The following is an 18,319-nucleotide window of genomic DNA, read 5'->3' as shown; positions in this document are numbered from 1 at the left end:
ACTTTTAGCCTTGTGGTGGAGGGGGGTGCGGTTTGGATGGTACAGCAAATAAATAGGCAAGTATGATAGTGTGGTAAGTACCACAGCAGGCAGAACACTGGATGCAAGGAGTACAGGTGGGGGTCAACACAGCCTGGTGGTTTCTAGGAGGCAGTGTCAGATCTGAGCTACATTTTTAAGGATATACAGGAGGCAGCCAGGCAACTGAAGAGAATGATGGTAATGGTGGAATGTGTTCCAGGCAATGGGAGCACCAGATGCTATTGTATTTTAAAATGCAATTCACTGGGTCCCCATGCCTCAACAGTGCCATGCAGGCAATTAACATGTTGTTTTTCACTGCAGGGTTCCTCCCATACTATGGAAGCTGCAGTCATTCTGCAGATGTATTCAACTCAGATATGCACAAGAATTAATATCCCGAGGGACAACCCTCAACCAATGGAAGAGAGGAGCACAAATGGTCAGAGAGGAGGTGACCCCTAAAACCTCAGTGGAGACAGCAGCCCTCCTGACACAACAGGAGAAACAATGTGAGCATCAAATTGAATACAATTCAAGTGTTCAAGTGCCTGGTATGTGCCAGGAAACCTAAAATGTGTTAAGTGTTGGACCAACAATGAACAAAACAATAGTGAATAAGACATAGTCTTTGTTCTCTTAGAATCAACAGTCTCATGGGAAGGTAGACCTTAATCAAAGAATTCCAACTATGATGAGGCTATACAAATGGGAAGAATGTACTACTGGTAGTGTAAAGAAAGAGAAGGGGGAGATAAAGAACAAGAAGGTATGCTAGCCAGTTAAAGATCAGGGAATAACAAAAATTCTACAAAATTTTTTTTTAATGAGCAAAGGATCTCAATAGACATTTCTTCAGAGAAGATATATAAATGGCCAATAAGAACATGAAAGATGTTTAACATCATTAGTCATTAGGGAAATGCCAATCAAAACCACGATGAGATAGGACTTTATACCCACTGGAATGGCAGTAACAAAAAAGACAGACAATAACAGTTGTTTGCAAGGATGGGGAGAAATGGGAATCCTCATACACTGCTAGTAGGAATGTAAAATGGTACAGCTACTTTGGAATATGTTTTGACAGTTCCTCAAAATGTTAAGCAAAGAGTTACCATAAGACCCAGCAATTCTGCTTCTAGGTATCTACCCAGAAGAATTAAAACATGTCCACACAAAGTGAACTGTATACTTTAAAAGGGTGAATTGTATGTGAATTATATCTCAATAAAGCTGTTACTTTAAAAAATGAAAGCTCACATGTGAAGCCTTATAACGTGAAGACCTCAGTTCAAGAACCTTCCAGGAATGGACCAAAGTTTAGTACAGGTATAACATTATCAGTGAGAATAGGAGCACCAAAAAATGAGACTGGTGAGGTAGGTGTCAAGAGGGGAGAGGATCATGGTGGGCCTTCTGAGTCTTGTTACATACCAGGGATTTTCCCAAAGGTTAGAAATCTTTCAAGCAAAACATTTCAGAATTAAAAATTTAAAGCACAATACCATTTATATTAGCACCCCAAACTATGAAATAGGTATAAATCTAACAAAATATGTATCTACAGGATCTATATGAGGAAAACTATAAAACTTTGATGAAAGAGATCAATGAAGAACTAAATAGATGGAGAGATAGTCCACGTTCATGTATAGGAACACTCAGTATTGTCGGTGTTACTTCTTCCTAACTTGATCTATAGATTCAATGCAATCCCAAATCAAATCCCAACAAGTTATTTTATGAATACTGACATACTGATTCTAAAGTATATATGGAGAGGTAAAACACTCAGAATAGCTAGTGTAATAGTGAAGAATGAAGTTGAGGCCATGACCTAACTTCAAGACTTACTATAAAACTACAGTGATCAAGACAGTGTGGTATTGGCAAAAGAAAAGACAAGTAGATCAGTGGGACAGAAAAGAGTCTAGAAATAGACCCACATAAATATAGTCAACCGATCTTTGACAAAGGAACAAAGGCAGTATGGAGAAAAGATAGTCTTTTCAACAAATGGTGCTGGAACAACTGGACGTACACATGCAAATATACCACTCTGGTTCAGGACTTTCATGGTGAGAGGCAGGGAGTATATGGGAGCTCTGTATCTTCTGCTCAATTTTGCTGTGAACCGGAAACTGCTCTAGAAATATAAAGCCTTAGTAATAAAAGGAAAAGTCCATTAAAAAACAAAAATTAAAAAAAAAACGCTTTCAAGATTTTTAAGCAGGGAAATTGATTAGGTAATTTTAAAACTTCCCTTTTCCAACATGTTTACCAGTCCACTCTGTTTATTCACTTGCTTTCAATGTCCAGAACATTAAAGTTCTAACTTTTCAAACATTTCAAAGTCAATAATTTACCTCATTGTGGAATGTCTGCAAACAAATGCTTGCAAACAACTGAGCGTAACCATCAGTGGACACTGGTTTCACAGAAAGTGCCGGAAGGAATACAGCAATGTATTAATATATGAAGTCCCTAAGCTACCTAAGCCTGGGTTCTTCATGCACAAACCCATCATCGGCTATGGCTGCATCCCAGCCTAGTGGCCCCACAGCTAAAGGATATATGAATGCAGGCCAGTAAGGTTGGTTAATGGAAGCAAATAGTCTGCTGTGGGAAAATACAGAGAAATAGATGGCTCTGAAATTAGTGAAAAATAGTAAAGTTGAAACAAGAATTTTAGTGCTAAATAGATTTTTTTAATGTTTTCTGTAATTAGTAGGAAACAACAGTAGACTTTTTTAGATTTTGAAAAATATTTATTTTAACAAATTCCCCATAAGATAATGTCTAGATTCTGAGACATTACTATTAATAGTAAGATTTATCTCAAAGAATAAATAAAAGCATTAATTACCTTAAATGCAAATACAAGTTAGATAACGTTTTCAAATACCAACTAAGTAATCGGGTTTTTTTCTTTACTGTGATAAAATATACATAAAATTTACCATTTTAGCCATTTTTAAATGTACAGGTCAGTAATATTAAGTACGATCACAATTTTGTGCAATCATCACCATTATCTATTTCTAGAACTCTTTTTTTAATTAGATAAATTAATAACAAATTTTCATACAAGGAAGGCATCAGATTGTTTCACTGTGGCATTTTATCAAACTTTTCAGGAAAAATAATACTAATCTTTTAATTAAAAATTTTAAAACTTTTATTAAAAAGAAAAAAAATGGAGCACTTGCCTACTTATTTTATCTGGCTCTCATAAACCTGATATTAAAACCAAACACATTACAGAGAACAAAATTGCAAACCAATATTCCTCATGTACATAGGTACAAAAATCCCTAACAAAGTAATGGCAAATCAAATCCAGCAAAATAGAAAAGTTTTATTACATCATGAGAAAGAAGAGGTGTTCATCCTAGGAATATAAGGTTAGTTTAACACTTAAAAATCAATCATTGTAGATTGCAATTAAAAAAGTTTTTGGTTAGCTTTTTAATTTATTGTTTTGCTGCATTGGTTCTTCATTGCTACACACGGGCTTTCTCTAGCTGTGGTGGGGAGGTGGGGGGCTACTCTTCGTTGCGGTGCGCCGGCTTCTCATTGCGGTGGCTTCTCTTGTTGCGGAGCACAGGCTCTAGGCGCGTGGGCTTCAGTAGTTGTGGCTCACAGGCTCAGTTGCTCCACAGCATGTGGGATCTTCCCAGACCAGGGATTGAACCCGTGCCCACTGCATTGGCAGGCGGATTCTTAATCGCTGAGCCACTAGGGAAGCCCTTTTTGTTAGCTTTAAAAAATTTATTTATTGGGCTTCCCTGGTGGCGCAGTGGTTGAGAGTCCGCCTGCCGATGCAGGCGACACGGGTTCGTGCCCCGGTCCGGGAAGATCCCATGTGCCGTGGAGCGGCTGGGCCCGTGAGCCATGGCCGCTGAGCCTGCGCATCCGGAGCCTGTGCTCCGCAACGGGAGAGGCCACAGGAGTGAGAGGCCCGCGTACCACAAAAAAAAAAAAAAAAAAATTATTTATTGAAGTATAGTTGCTGTACAATATTATTTAAGTTACAGGTGTACAATATAGTGATTCACAAATTTTAAAGGTTAGGGACTTCCCTGGTGGTCCAGTGGTTAAGACTTCGCCTTCCACTGCAGGGGGTGTGGGTTTGATCCCTGGTCAGGGAGCTAAGATCCCACATGCCTTGTGGCCAAAAAACCAAAACATAAAACAGAAGCAATACTGTAACAAATTCAATAAAGACTTTAGAACTGGTCCACATCCCCAAAAAAAAATCTTTAGAAAAATTTTTTAAAAGTTATACTCTTTATAGTTATTGTAAAATATTGGCTATATTCCCCATGTTATACAATATATTCTTGTCGTGTATTTTATACCTAATAGTTTGTACCTTTTAATCCCCCAGCTTTATAGTTAATGAATCATTAGTGCTAAAAGGAAATAGTACATGTAATGGAGAGGCTTAAAAAATCAAAAGTTGCAGATTTTGTGAACAAGAGGTAGGAAAGATATGAATCCTCCCTAATCTCAAGCTTCAGGAAGGTAAATACGGCCAAAACCAATTCCAGGTTGTTTTTTTCCCAAGTCCAAGAACTCAGACCAGCCTTTGGCTGGCAGGTCATACCCCGGGTGTGTGCAAGACTTTGCTAACAAGCAATCCAGACAGTTACCAACATCGAGTAGCTGAGATGGCACTGCTGGAAATCACTACTCTTGCTCTTGTGATTTGTGTCACTTGCCTGGTTTTGCTTTTTGTGTGGAAGAAAAGTCACAAAGGGGGAAGGCTTCCCCCTGGCCCAACTCCCCTTCCCATCATTGGGAATCTGATGCAACTAAACCTCAAGGATGTCCCTGCATCTCTCTCCAAGGTAAGGGTTTCATTAGAGGCTGGTCATCTCCAGGTAAGGGGGGGGTCATCTTCAGGTTATCTTCATGTCATCTTCAAGCGTTCTTAGTTTTACTCACCACTAAGACACTTGGGGTGTCTGTTTCTGTATTAGAAGACAGATATCTTTTTTTTTTTTTCTGGATTGGATCACTTTAGAGCAGGTAGTGAGGTGTGTTAACCTGACCTGAGATATAGATTGAATTCTAGTGAATGGGAAAATTCTGAAGTCAGAACATACTTTGACTGAAAGGCTTCCAGTCCCCTCTGCGTGTAACACTTACCAAAAGGCAAGCCAAGCAAATGTAATAACTGTCCTTTTATATTATTATTACTATTTTATACTAATCTGTGGGATACTTTATGATCCTCCTTCTAAAGAGTGATCCCCACATCTTGCTCTGACACAGCCCAGCTCTGCTACGCTGACTGACGACATTCACTCCTTTGGAAATATTCTTTGGGAAAAAGTATTATCTCAATGAGTTCATTGTGCAAGCATATATTCTCCAGAACAACCCTAATTACTGTCCTCTGATGGATGAATAAAGAAAATATGATGCGCACACACAGAGTATTATTATTTATCCTTAAAAAAGAAGGAAATCCTGCCATTTACAACAACATGGTTGAACCTTGAGGATATTATCCTAAGTTATATAAGCCAGACACAGAAGGACAAATACTATATGCACTCATAATGTGGACTCTAAAAGAGTCAAACTTGTAGGGAGCAGAATGGTGGTTGCCAGGGGTGGGGGAAGGGGGAAAATAGGGTGATGTTGCTCAGTTTTGCTGTAAAGAGGAAAGTCATGTTGCCATAGCTGGAAAGGACTAGAATCCAGTGCACAAGTTGGAGAATTGGGCCTTTTTTAGGAGCATGGAGAGTCATTTATATTAACAGAAAACTATGTACATGGGCACAGATTCAGGTAAACAAGTGGATGCTATGGTAGAAGCATATGGACATTCTCTTCTGGTTATTTCTATTATCTCTGTGAAATAGAGAGCAAAGTCATCAGCTGAGGGTGAGGTTGGGAGAGGAGGACCTGGCATTGTGTGCCCCAAAATATAGAGACACAGTCATTCAAAGAGAACAAAGGAAGTAAGTTTCATTTTCCTGGGACAGAGAAAAGAGGTACAAAATGGCAAAATTCTCTACCATTTAAGTTAAAAAAAAAAAGGCAGAAAGAAAAAAATGGTGTCAAGTTTTGCTTCTTAGAAATAATTATCATAAATAAAAAATGGAGGATTATAATATACAAATAGATTTTTTAACAAATGGATTTTTTTTTTAATTTTTGGCTGCTCCACGCAGTTTGCAGGAGGATCTTAGTTCCTCAACCAGCACTCGAACCCGCGTCCTTGACAGTGAAAGCACGTAGTCCTAACCACTGGGCCGCCAGGGAATTCCCTAATGGATTTTTAAACATAATTTTATTTTTCAACAATTTAATTTAGAACTTGAACATGCTTCTGCACCATTGTACATCCTCATATAAGTAATTTCAAATGGCTGCTTTGAATTTAACTGCATGGTTGTAAAATACATTTGAAAACACCCCTAGCTGTCAGATGTTGTAGCACTCTATTTTTCCCCTTGGCACAATGCTATCATAAATATATAGATTTCATCCTTTTTAATACCTGTTTAGTGAGCTCTCCTTCTGGCCCTTATCCTGGCTGCTTCCTTCTCATCTTTAGTTTTACCTTAAGTGTTACCTCCTCATAGATTCCTCATCTATTTTATTGTTTTCCCATTATCATCCAACATAGTACATTCTTTATCGCTTTCATAGAATTATGCTCAGTTTCTATTGCAAATGTAGTTTGTTCGGCTATTTACTGCCTGTTACTTCCACTAGACTCTAAGTTCCATGAGGGTTCCTGGCACAGTGTCTGACACAGTATAGGTGCTTAGTAAATATTTGCTCAATTGTTGCATGTATAGATGAAGGAAAGAATGAATCCATGACTGTACCCCAGGTTAAATTCCTGAAAGGAAATTAATGGAGCAAAGTCTAAGCTACTTGTGAATCATTACTTAATTTCCACTGAAGCCTCCAATGGAGAGATTTCACAATAGCCCTTACAACCATTTGCATCTCTTTCCAGCTGGCCAAAGAGTATGGCCCCGTTTACACTCTGTACCTTGGATCCCAGATCACTGTGGTCTTACATGGATATGAGGCGGTGAAGGAAGCTCTAATTGATCAAGGTGATGAATTCCTTTACAGAGGACATATTCCAATTATTGACGATACCCAGAAAGGATATGGTATGTTTCAAAATAAAAGTTAATTCTCTTTAGCAAAAAAGTCTGATTAACCTAATGAGTGTCTGTTCTGCAACAAGCTACAAACTAGATGCTGCAATACTGCACTGCAATTTTGATACTAACTACCCAGAGTTAGTGCAGACTCCATAGGTTAAGGGCGTCATTCCCAAGAAGACTGCCCTCACTTCTGATGTCAGCCACAAGTTCAGGAGTCTCCAGGTTACCCACACTTCTGACCAACTGGCTAAAAATTCAGGGTTTCCGTGACCACCTCAGGTTCAGTAATTTGCTGGAATGACTCACAGAACTCATAAAGGTGCCATACTTACAATTACAGTTTTATTTATATGAAAGATACAAATGGAGAGACACATAGGGCAAGGTTTGTGAGGGCCCAAATGCAAAGCTGTATTCTCTTCCAAGGAAGCAGAATGCATTACCCATTTGATGCATTGATGTGTTCACCAACCAGAAATCTCACCAGAGCTTGGTGTCCAGATTTTTTAATTGGAACTTCATTACTTGGGCACGATTGATTGACTCATTGGCCACGTGATAGAACTCAGTCTCTAGCTCCTTCTATTCCTTGAAAGTCAGGAGGTCAGGCTGATATCACTTGGCTGAAAGCTCCAATTCTCTAAATACAGAGTTGGTCTTTCTGGCATGGAGCCCCACCTTGAAACTGTCTAGGGATCCACCATGAGTCACCTCATTATCATAAACTCAAGTGTGATCCCAGGGACTCAGCATGAATAACAAAGACACTTCTGAGTTAGAAGTGGGCATATCCAAGCGTTTAGAAGCTCTCTCCCAGGAACCAGGGACAAAGACCAGACAAATTCTTTTATTATTCAACAGATGCTCTGATAACTCTATTGAGATAAACATCAAAAACAGACTCCAAGTTCCTTTTAAGGTAAATCTGCAAATATGATTGTGATAAAAATCAATCTGGGAACATTTTGTAAAAAACAGTTGTTACCTAGAGGTCTTAGGGTTTAGGGAGCTGGAGAAGCCACGCTTGGGGTTGCATTTCACAGGATACAAAGGCTGCAGTGGCATAGTGGCAGCAACAATAAACAGATGACTAGGTATAGAAATTACTGTGTTTTCAATGTCAGCCTGGTTTGGGGATGGGGGGGTTGGGGGGCGGTGGTGAGGGAGCTGGGGGGTGGTGGTGAGGGAGCTGGGAGAGGGTGGTAGGATCAGAGCGGTGACACAGGGAGCTACAATGGTCTTAGTCAAGCTCAACTTCTTCAGTGGGACAATAGGATCACAGATAATTATTTTATTATTATGTTTCAAAACTTAGATATATGTTACATATATTCCTTCATATGTATGAAGTATTACACACACAGAAACCTAGGACAACCCGAAAGTCTCCTCCAATCCACTTCAAATTGTAAAATTGCAAGCCCCAAAGAAATAGAAACCTAATTCTTTTCAAAGCATATTTATGAATAATTAATTAAATATTATGCAGTGTACTAAGTGATAAAAGAGAAGCAATTTTTGATCTCTCTTACATAAGATCAGGATGCATTTGCCCACCTAAGAAGCAACAAACCTTCCCTCTACTTCTTCCCTTTTTTCTAAACACGTTGATTACATTGTCTGTGTGTGAGCTTTAAAATCAACCTTTTTTTTTCTTTTGGCTGCGTTGGGTCTTTGTTGTTGCACGTGGGCTTTCTCTAGTTGTGTTGAGCGGAGGCTACTTTTCGTTGCGGTGTGCGGAGGCTACTCTTCGTTGCACTGCGCGGGCTTCTCATTGTGGTGGCTTCTCTTGTTGGGGAACACGGGCTCTAGACGCGTGGGCTTCAGTAGTTGTGGCACATGGGCTCAGTAGTTGTGGCTCACGGGCTCTAGAGCGCAGCCTCAGTAGTTGTGGCACATGGGCTTAGTTGCTCCGTGGCATGTGGGATCTTCCCGGACCAGGGCTCGAACACGTGTCCCCTGTGTTGGCAGGCGGATTCTTAACCATTGCACCACCAGGGAAGCCCCTAAAATTAACTTTTAATTGGAGCGGGAAGCTTCTGGGTTGGATTGGGCTCAAGAGGGAAAAAAATATTGCTCAAAAAATTGCTGTTTTCACAACTCTGAGAAAATTGGTTTTCAAACTTCCTATAAAATCCTTGTTACTGCTCCTTACTTGCCTGTAATGGGAACTCAGCTCTTCCTTTCCTAAAACTATCCTGGAAAATAACAAAGAACCATTCATTGATATTTTAGTTTTCCTTCTGCATTAGTTTCCTGGGGCTGTCATAATAAAGTACCAAAAACTGTGTACAAACCTTAGGGCAACAGAACTTTATTGTCTCACAGTTTTGGAGTCCAGAAGTCTTAGATCAAGATGTCAGTGAGGTTGGTTCCTTCTGAGAGCTGTGAGGGAGAATCTGTTTCATGTTTCTCTCCTAGCTTCCGGTGCTTTGCTGGCAGTCTTTGTTGTTCCTTGGCTTGTAGATGTATGACCCCAATCTCTGATTCATGTTCACATGGCATTCTCTGTGTATATGTTTCTGTGTCCAAATTTCCCCTTTTTAGAAGCATACAGTCATATTGGATTGGGCCCACCCTAATGATCTCATTTTAACTTGATTACCTCTGCAAAGACCCCATTTCCAAATAAGGTCATATTCACAGATACTGGGGGCCAGCGCATCAACATATTTTGAGGGGAAACAAACCCATAACACCTTCGAAAATGAAATGTCTGCTAAAATACTAGATAGCTTTCTTATCTAGTGATCTTTGAACACTATAATACAGTGCTGAGGATTTGTGTCTAATCAAGTTGTTGAAACATTTTCTGTTAACTGTCAACTCAATATTTTGTCTAGTGTCTTAATCTTTAAACATTTATCTCATTGACAGATTGCAACAGCTCAAGCCCTTACTTTATCTTTTTTTCTGAAAAAGTTTTATTGTGCACAGAGGGTAAGGGCTCAGTCCTTCTTGGCTGCCGCCTTCCTCATGGCGGCCAGGGCATTGCTCAGCTCTTCTCTCTTCCTCTTGGTATGGATGTGTGTCCCCACCCTTTTCTTGACGAACTTGAGGGCCCGCTTGGCCTTGGAGACCTTGAGCAGCTCCATGGCCCGCCGCTCATAAGGGATGAAGCAGCACACGTCCCGGATCACGTCCTACACGAACTTGGTGTGCTTGGTGAGGCGCCAGCGGCGGCGTCTGTGCCTCGGCTTCCTCACGTCCTTGGTCACCTTGTGGCCCTTGTTGAGGCCCAAGGCCATGGGTAGCGCAGAGCCATGGCTGCTGCTCTGCAATGGCAGCCGCGGCGGAAGGGCCTCCGACGCGCGGAACTCTGGGATTTCTACCAACACGGGGTGGCAAGTGCCAGAGAGGCCCCCTTACTTTAACGTATTCATTCAATCCACACACCAGTTTTAGATGCCATTGTTCAGTCGCTAGAATGCAAAAATTAAAATAACTTAGTGCTCTTAAAGGCATGGATAAACAGCCATTCATTCTTTACCTGGAGGAGTGCAATGCTGTAACATTTTTGGAAAGTACTATGTCTATGGACATATAAACTGTAGAGACCTACTGAGGAATCTAGTTTACATAAATAGAAACAACCAACTATGTAATTATTCACCCATGCACATACTTGCCCCAGTGCAATGGGAGTGGAGAGGGCATTGCTTCCTTGGAACAGTCCACGCCTGCAGGGATGCAGGTGTGGTAAAGAGAAAGAAGTATATTTTTTAAAAAGATATTTACATAATGGGTATAGATTCTGAACAAAGTGAGAGAAATAGGAGAGTATCATCGCTATCTCTTGTGTAACAAATCACCCCAGACTCAGGGATGTAAAACAACAACCCCCCAGCCCCCACTTTTTTTTAATGCTCATGGATTCTGTGATCAGGAATTTGAACACGGCATAGTGGAAGGGGTTTTCTCTGATCCACAAGGCCTGGGACCTTAGCAGACATCCAATTTTTTTTTTTTTCCAAATAAAGCAGTTAAGGGTGATTCAAATAGCTGAGGGCTGAAATCATCTGGATGCTTCTTCATTTACAAGTCTGGCTTCTGGGCAAGGATGACCCAAAGGCTGAGCTCAGCTGGGCCTGTCAACAGAGCATCTCCAAGTGGCCCGCCCATGTGGCTTGGGCTTCTCGCTGGTGCCTGGAGTCCAGGAGGGGGCATCCTGAGGGGGAGCATCTGGAGAGTGAGCATTCCAAGCTGCAAAGCTTCTTCAGACCAAATCTTAGAACATAGAACCATTCTATTCATTGCAAGTAATTCCCAAAAGCCAACCCAAATCCAAATGGACAGGAATTAAGCTTCTATTCTTGATGGGGAAGTGGTGGTGGTCACACTACGGAAGAGAATGAGGGATGGGAAATGTTGTGGTTCACTCTGGAAAACACAATCTGCCCACAACAAGCAGGTAGAAGAGGAAAGTGTCACCTCTGCACTGATAAGGGAAAACTTGAAGAACAGAAGTTTAAGTGGGAGCCAAGTGGTTCTGCAGTGGAAGATAGGATTACAGAGCCTTCTGCATTGAGTCACAGGCAGCCCTGGACCAACGCTGAACTCCCCGTGTAGAAAAGAAGAGACTGACTACTGTATGTGAGATTCATGTGCGTATATGTGTACATTCCCAGATTTGGACTCCCAAAAGCATTTCAATTTTGGAATAGGGCAATAGAAAATGTCAGATTTTCCTCTGAAATAGATATTGTCAAGAGCCTTGACCTTAAACTTTTAACTGACAGCATCAGTGAATCAAAGCAGCCTTCACAAAGCTCATTTATTGTAATCAGAACCTAGAAAATATATCGGCACTCTCTCCTGCCATCACATTTTCCTGGCATATACTCCAACACTGGAAGAATGCAACCATCTTCTCTGTGCGTGTGTCCAGAAGGTAAACACTGCTAGAGAAATTCTCTTAGTAATTACACTGGCTTCCCTTTAAATTAATACTTTAAACCTCAATTAGACTCTTAATACAACACGTTCCTCTGATTGGCTCCCTTTTCCACTCTCAGAGGCTCCTCATTCCTCCTATTAACACCCCCATTATACATTTCCTCTCTCAGAAGCACTGTATCATAACTCATTGTAACAACAGAAGTATCAGAAATGAACTCTCCAATTTCTTAACATTTTATCTATGGGTCTATCTGCCCCTGCACCCACATTCTCCTTTTTTTTTTCTCCTGTTACAATTGAAAAAATGTCCCTTTCTTGACAGGGGAAATTTTCACATGTGCCCTAGATCCTATAGCATCTCACCTTCCCAAGGATTTTACTTCTTTGGTGATGCCTTCTCCATCCCTGATTACCCATCTCTCTCCGCTTGTCTTGAAAGCCACTCGTCTCTCTTCCCTACTGGCCCTGGTTCCCAGTGCTACAGTTACTGCAAGCTGAAATTCTCACACTCTTTCAACAGCTGGCTCTGACTGGGATCAACCAAAGAGAGGCACTGGCAAGAGATTGGGGAGTGGAAGGAGAGCCAGAGGGCCCCCCTCTCTCTGTGCCTCAGATAGCATCTCTTCCAAGAGCTGCATGTCCCCCCATAACTCCAGGGCCACTTTGGTTCCTGGCCAGGTAACCCCAGCCACTGAGCTCCTTTGTCCCTTCCATGGGGAGATGGTAGCAGTTTTCTGCTGTTGATAATTACCAGTTGTCTCGCTGTCCCTGGTTTGGCCTCTCAGTGTTTCCATCACCTTAAAACCAATTCCCTGGATTAATTTTCCTCTGTTTTAAATATTAAGGGAGGCTTCTCTTTTGCTGGTTGGACTGTGACTGATAAACTCACTCTCCAGTGAATCATTCCCAGGAGCATGTGAATATTCCACAGCACTCTCCTCACAACTCCCTTCAGTTACTGTTCCTGGTTTCTTGCCCCTTAACAACCAAACTTCTCTAAAGAGACATCCATAATGATGGAGTAATTCCCCTCTAGAAACCTATCTTGAGAGATAATACAAGATGTGGGAAAAATTATAAGCAAGAATGTTCACGGTAGTAATATTTTTAGAATCTGGCATACAGCCGGTGTCAACCAAACAAAAAATGCAGTGTGAGAGCTGTGAGTTCACTTTCATTTGGGGACTTACTGAGGACTATAGCCCAGGAGACAGCGTCTCAGATAGCTCTGAGAAACTGCTCCGAAGAGATGGGGGGGAGGTCCGTATATGTATGATTTGGTGAAGGGGGTATGTGCAATCAAGCCCCCATCTCGGTAGAAGGCTGCTGCTAGTCACGAGGAACAGATGTCTCCCTAAATGATTTTATTGCTTTTCTAAGTATGAGGAAATGCAAGAAATAGAGCTCCTAAAGTTTTCTCCTGAAAATATCTAACTATCTGAAGACCTGTTCTGTCAGTTTCCCCAGAACACAAAGTGCCTCATTCCTGATCTCCCCGCTGAATTCTTTCAGGGTCTGTTGAAGGTCAGTGACTGCAGTGGCCATTGACCTAATCCTTGTAGAGCTGGATGGCAAGTGACATGCTTTAGTTGGCACAGGATAGCAATGAAAATTTATTAGATAAATGGAAGAATAAATGAAGAGCAAAAAAAGGCAACATTTAAAAGTCTAATTAAGGATTAAATAAAAATTTTACCAAACTTGTAATTGCTTTTTGATTTAAAGGTGATACAAAAACAGTTAAAAATTTAAAGAGATTAAAATATTCCTAAAATCCAATAATAATAATAATAATGTTATTATTATGTTATAATAATAATTGGAGTATTATTGAATTATTATTATAATAGCTATAATTATATAATATTAGCTAATATTTATTAAATACTTCTTATGTGCCAGATGCTGTGCTGGGGGTTTCTCATGTATTACCATATTCAGTTAACACAGTGGCCCCATGAGGAAAATATTTTTTATTTCCATTCAACAGATGAAAAGCTGAGGCAACAGAAGTTAAATAACTCACCCAAATTAGAAAGTTTTGGAGTAGAGATTTGAGTTCAATTTGCCTAACTCTAGAACCCAGAACCACTAACCATAGTCTCAATACACTAACCTATTCTTAAATTTTTTTGTTTTTTAATTTTTTAATTGAAGTATAGTTGATGTAACATATTTATTTTTATGTACCATCTCCCAGATGTTGTTCATATGCACACATATTTTACATAGTTGTAATTATAGTATAGACATATTTGTATACTGATTTTTTCTTTTAAATATTAACATTTCTGCTATTTTTACGTAGTTTTCATAATCATCATTTTAACAATTGCTTACTTTTCCTAATATTGATTTACTATCATTGTATAATTATGCAAAAAATTACCCTATCATTAGCATTTAGATTGTTTACAAATTTCTTAAATCAGTATAGATGACATTGCAGTGTACACCTTTTTAACTTTTGCTGAATTATTTCTTTGTGTAAATTCTTAGGAAAGCAATTAATGGATCAAAGACAATTTTAATAGTTTTTGCTATAAATATTGCTTTAATTTCCATAACAGGTCGTGATATGCAAAGAGGCTAAACAATGCACCAAATTTGCCACAAGCTTGATTGCTTTAGGTACAAAATTTCTTTTTAATTCTTGCTAATTTGGTAGATGTGAAATGAATATTTAAATTATTGTGTATTGAACATCTTCTGTGTGCAAGGTAAGAGATCATCGTGTGTCACAGAAAATATTTGGAGAGATGCGCCAGTCACTTAACTAAGTAAAATCTAGTATAGGAAGTAACACAAGTAAACAAATTGCTGTAATACAAGGTAGAAAAGATAAATTGTATTAAAGCATCACGCAAGCCAATTCAGTTAAAGGAAGGCAAGATTATCTCCAGTAGAGGATAGGGAAGACTTCAAAGAGAAGGTTTTCAAGATGGCTCTTAAAGGAAAGCTAGAAACTCAACAAAGCACATAGGGCGGGAGCAGACTTGTCAGCAAAAGGGAGAGAATGAACAAAATAAGGGTGCAAAACAATGTAGTTGCATTTAGTGAACAGCTGTGATTGGTCTATAAGCTCAGAGTTAGAGCCAAGGGAGAGAATGATGGAAATGTTTGAGGTTTTAAAGGTGTCAGAATGAGACTGAGGTGGGGAGGTGGGGGTGGGGTAGAGGGACCCATTGAATGATTTTTAGCACCAGGCTCATTGTCCCTGTATTTGATTTTGAGTAACCTGGAAACTTTAGATTTAGAGGAGTGAAAAGGGAAACTGGTTTGAAGATGATTAGAACTTTTAAAATCTGTAAAAGTATTAGAACCTGAAGTGTGGTAGCGTAGTATGAATTGACAAGAAGGGACAGATGAGAAAGACATTTTGGAGGTGGAATCGACAGGACTTACCAAGTGCAGATGTATAGGGTGAAGGGCAAGAGGGATGTGAAGATGCCCTGAGGTTTGGATTTGGGGCACTAGGAAACTGGTGGTGCATTAAGGAAATTCAGGACACATAACTGGTTTTGTACAGAGGAAGGAATGAAAAAACACTGGTGTGAACATACTGAGTTCCTTTGCTCCTGAGTTTCTCCTTGTTCAGATTAGCTAACATTAGCTGTAGTAATTTCAGAGGCAAATGGAAACATATATTCCCTATTGCTCTGCTTTCCAGTTGCTTATCCTCTAATAGAGAAAATCACAGGTAGAATTAAACCACAAGTTAGAGGGATATTAAGTGTAAAACAGACACTCAGGAAAGAGGTTTGTGAGAACACATGCCAGTCTTTACTACTTTTAACAAAACCAGACAGAGGGCCCTTCCCACACTTGGGAATGTTCTCTACCTGCCAATGATCCGCCTCCTGACTCCATCACCCCTGCCCTCTGTTGACCAGAGCTTGGGTTTTATTTTCTTTGTGACAAATATTTCACCCAAACCAAAGAATATGTTGTGCTCTTCAAAGGCCAGTTGCTAAATCCCTGAAAAGGGGCACTGGCAACAGTGCAGGGTGGACACAGGGGATAAGCTTCAGGGAAAGTCGGACTCCATGATGCAAAATTCTTTCCTGCTCTTTGCTTCTTTTCCTAGGAATCTTTTTCAGTAATGGAAACAGGTGGAAACAAATGCGACGCTTCTCCCTCATGACCCTGAGGAACTTTGGGATGGGGAAGAGGGGCCTCGAGGAGAGGGTCCAGGAGGAGGCCCAGTTTCTGGTGGAGGAGCTCAGGAAAACAGAGGGTGCGTTCCATTGACCATCCTTTGGGGCAAGGGGCTTCTACACACAGAGCTTCCCACCAAAGCTCCTCCTTTGGGAGGCACGCAATAGTCCACAATCTGCTCTATGAGTCAGGGCGTTGACTAGGAAAAAGGCAGCAGGAAGAAAATGACCCAAAACTGTTACTTAGGACTCACGAATCCTTTTGTTTGGATTCATCTCCCAACTTCGGCACTTACTGGATGTGTAAATTTGGACAAGTTACTTAACTTTTCTAAAACGCAGTTTCCTCATGTGAAAAATGGGGCTAAAAATCAAACCTCAGAATGAGGGTTAAATAATAAAGTTTGCAAAACATTTACACAGTATCCAGCATATATAATACTCCATATTACTTGTTGCTCTTATGGCTATTACAGTATTGCAAAACATTACAGTTTGCAAAACATTTACACAGTATCCAGCATGTATAATACTCCATAATATTACCTGTTGCTCTTATGACTATTACAGTATTCATTGAGTAACATAATAATTAGTAGTAGTAGCGTAGTATAATACTATAGAGCATGTACTACTAGTAGAAGATCCCTACATCCTAATTTGAAGAAGTTTAGAGAAAATAAAATATAGGTATCAATCTGAGCAAGAGGGAGGCCCTGTTCTTGAAGCCCTAATGCAAGCTGATGAAAATTCTAAATGTTAGAATTTTTTTTTTCTCACATCAGCTCAGCCCTTGGACCCTGTCTTCATCCTCTCCTGTGCTTCCTGCAACGTGATCTGCTCCGTCCTCTTCAATGAGCGTTTCCACTACAACAATAAGACGTTACTCTCCCTGTTGAGTGTGTTAAATAAAAATTTTAATCGAATAAGCTCTCCCTGGAACCAGGTAAAGCCAAGTCTGCATCTGCCCTTGCAGTTGATCTCATGGGGGCACTGGGAGCCCATAGGCAGGGTAAAGGGCTGTGAGCTCCCCACCCTGCCCCACGAGCACGTGCCAACACAAGCACTGTCACCTTCCCACAACGTGTGTCTTGTCGAGTGGATGAGTGCAGTGTCGCTTACCCCAGCACCTATGGAAGGCTGCCCTCTGCTTGCTTCTGTGAGTTGACTCCCACAAAAGAAGACATCACGTTCCCCGTTGCCTATGTTTCTTTTAAGGCCCCTACGCACATTCTCCCCTTCTCGACTCTGAGGTTGGCCAAGGGTGATTGAGCAAGGAGATGGGAAGGGGCTGCTCTCTCATGTACGTGATGGTCACCTTCCCTTCTTTTCTGCTCAGAAGCTTGAGGAAGGGATTCTCCCTAGCCAGACCCCACAGAGGGTTAGGTGCTCCACTTAGAAACACTGGTCTCTCTTCACAAACTGAATTGCTGATGTATTTTTTTTCTCATTTTAGATTTACAATCTATGGCCAAAACTCATAAAGCATCTCCCTGGAGAGCACAAAGCATTCTCAAAAAGGCTTAATGATGTTAAATATTTTATTCTGGAAAAAGTGAAGGAGCATCAGAAGTCCCTGGATCATAATAACCCTCGAGACTACATTGACTGTTTCCTCAGCAAGATGGAGCAGGTACTGTATGTGACATCTTTCCCTGGTATTATATTTTATCAGTCCATGGAAATGCAGGAAAGCATAATCACACCATGTAGGTAATTCTTTTTTTTTTTTTAATTTGGTTGTGCTGGGTCTCAGTGGCGGCAGGCAGGCTCCTTAGTTGTGGCATGTGAACTCTTAGTTGCATCGTGCATGTGGGATCTAGTTCCCTGACGAGGGATCTAACCCAGGCCCCCTGCATTGGAAGTGTGGAGTCTTAACCACTGCGCCACCAGGGAAGTCCCCATTTTGGTAATTCTTAATATTTTGATATCTTATGGCAATGGGGTACACTATTAACAATAACAGAAATTTAAAAATAGTCCAAAGCCCTCTTTTTCCTTTGTATTTTTATTTACTTCCTACACTTGGATATTAGCATTTAATGAAGTGTTCTCGATACATATTTACAATGAGCTACATATATATATATATAT

At 40.4% G+C, this 18,319-nt stretch overlaps 1 protein-coding gene and 1 pseudogene across 2 annotated transcripts in view; one reads left to right on the top strand and one right to left on the bottom strand.

Annotated features, from left to right (window-relative positions):
- The window catches only part of LOC101280390 (cytochrome P450 2C23-like), a 38,945-nt gene that overhangs the window by 2,468 nt on the left and 18,158 nt on the right, over positions 1-18,319 (top strand). Inside the window, exons 2-7 of one of the 2 annotated variants that reach the window (XM_033425792.2) lie at positions 346-533; positions 7,010-7,172; positions 14,639-14,699; positions 16,156-16,305; positions 17,011-17,171; positions 17,682-17,858. In XM_033425792.2, coding sequence (XP_033281683.1) covers positions 7,116-7,172; positions 14,639-14,699; positions 16,156-16,305; positions 17,011-17,171; positions 17,682-17,858 — 606 coding nt within the window. In that variant the 5' untranslated portion in view covers positions 346-533; positions 7,010-7,115. Of the gene's footprint in view, positions 1-345; positions 534-4,092; positions 4,878-7,009; positions 7,173-14,638; positions 14,700-16,155; positions 16,306-17,010; positions 17,172-17,681; positions 17,859-18,319 lie in introns of those variants that run through there. The other variant, XM_004268449.4, reaches the window with a different exon arrangement.
- On the bottom strand, positions 10,070-11,396 carry LOC105747935 (60S ribosomal protein L36-like; annotated as a pseudogene).

The sequence above is a fragment of the Orcinus orca genome, chromosome 14 (genome assembly GCF_937001465.1).
Source record: "Orcinus orca chromosome 14, mOrcOrc1.1, whole genome shotgun sequence".
Taxonomy (NCBI): Eukaryota; Metazoa; Chordata; class Mammalia; order Artiodactyla; family Delphinidae; genus Orcinus; species Orcinus orca.
This window is presented reverse-complemented; position numbering and strand designations above follow the sequence as displayed.